Here is a 1,212-nt window from a genome sequence, read left to right as displayed (position 1 = left end):
GCTCGAACGCCAACTGCTGCGGCTGTAGCCACTCCCAACGGCTTCCTTTTTCCATGAGCCGATATAACGGGCTGAGCACAGTCGACATATTCGGCAGAAACCGTGCGTAGTACGTGAGCATACCAAGGAACGAACGTAGCTCGCTCACGTTACTCGGGCGCGGGGCTTGCATGATGGCGTCTACGTTCTTTTCCATAGGGTGTAGGCCTTGCCGATCGATACGATGCCCGAGGTAAGTCACTGAAGGCTGCCGGAACTTGCATTTGTCGGCCCTAAGCTTGACACCATGCTCTCGGAATCGTTCCAACACTTTCTTGAGCCGCGCTTCCTTGTCCCCTTTGCCTTCTGACACTAACACGTCGTCAAGGTAAGCTTGGACGCCTGGTAGCCCGCCGAGTACAGCGTCCATCTTCCTTTGAAATATAGCTGGGGCAGAAGCTATACCAAACGGGAGTCTGTTGTAACGAAAAAGTCCGCGATGTGTGTTAATGATACAAAGTCCGCGTGACGCTTCGTCAAGGGGCACTTGGTTGTACGCGTCCTTCAAATCCAAGGTGCTAAAGTATTCACCTCCATTTAAGTTTGCGAACATGTCCTCGATCACTGGAAGAGGGTAAAGCTCGATATCACAGGCAGGGTTAAGCGTGACTTTGAAGTCTCCGCATATTCTTACGGTGCCATCTTTCTTCAAGACAACTACGATGGGCGTAGCCCATTCTGAATGTTGCACAGGAGATAAGACACCAAGGGACAATAACCGATCAATTTCACGAGAGACCTTATCACGGAAAGCGTAAGGAAGTGATCTGGCCTTACAGAATTTCGGTGTCGCCGTTTCCTTTAGTTTTAGGCTGGCTGGCGGTCCCTTGAGCCCCTGGTCTATCGAAAAAACATCCTTATACTCAGCGAGCAGTCTGTTCACCATGTGGTCACTCGGCGTGTTTCCTGTTGTAGAATCCGGCGCAGTGAGTTCTTCCATCGTAACACCCGTCTTGCCAAGTGCCGCAATCAGATCGCGGCCGCATAGACTCGGTCCTGAACAGTCAAGCACCACGAGTGGACAGGTTACAGACACGTTCTTGAATTGCACCGGAAGTTCAAGTTCGCCAAGCACCGGCAGTTGTCCCGCGTAACATGACAACTTCACATGCGGCGATTTCAAGCGTGGCCACTGCGCTCTGTGTCGGTCGTAAACGTTCCGTGATATGACGC

The 1,212-nt window shown here is 51.9% G+C and overlaps 1 protein-coding gene across 1 annotated transcript in view; it reads right to left on the bottom strand.

Moving 5' to 3' along the window:
• Positions 1 to 696: 696 nt before the first annotated feature.
• The window catches only part of LOC144124181 (uncharacterized), a 1,525-nt gene continuing 1,009 nt past the window's right edge, over positions 697 to 1,212 (bottom strand). Inside the window, exons 1-2 of the mRNA XM_077656833.1 lie at positions 833 to 1,212; positions 697 to 717 (exon numbers count right to left, since the gene is read on the bottom strand). The exon at positions 833 to 1,212 is cut by the window's right edge and continues 1,009 nt beyond it. Coding sequence (XP_077512959.1) covers positions 697 to 717; positions 833 to 1,212 — 401 coding nt within the window. The remainder of the gene's footprint in view (positions 718 to 832) is intronic.

Source organism: Amblyomma americanum, chromosome 3 (assembly GCF_052857255.1).
Source record: "Amblyomma americanum isolate KBUSLIRL-KWMA chromosome 3, ASM5285725v1, whole genome shotgun sequence".
NCBI classification, from domain to species: domain Eukaryota; kingdom Metazoa; phylum Arthropoda; class Arachnida; order Ixodida; family Ixodidae; genus Amblyomma; species Amblyomma americanum.
Note: the sequence above shows the minus strand (reverse complement) of the source record. Positions and strands in the feature narration are given on the sequence as shown.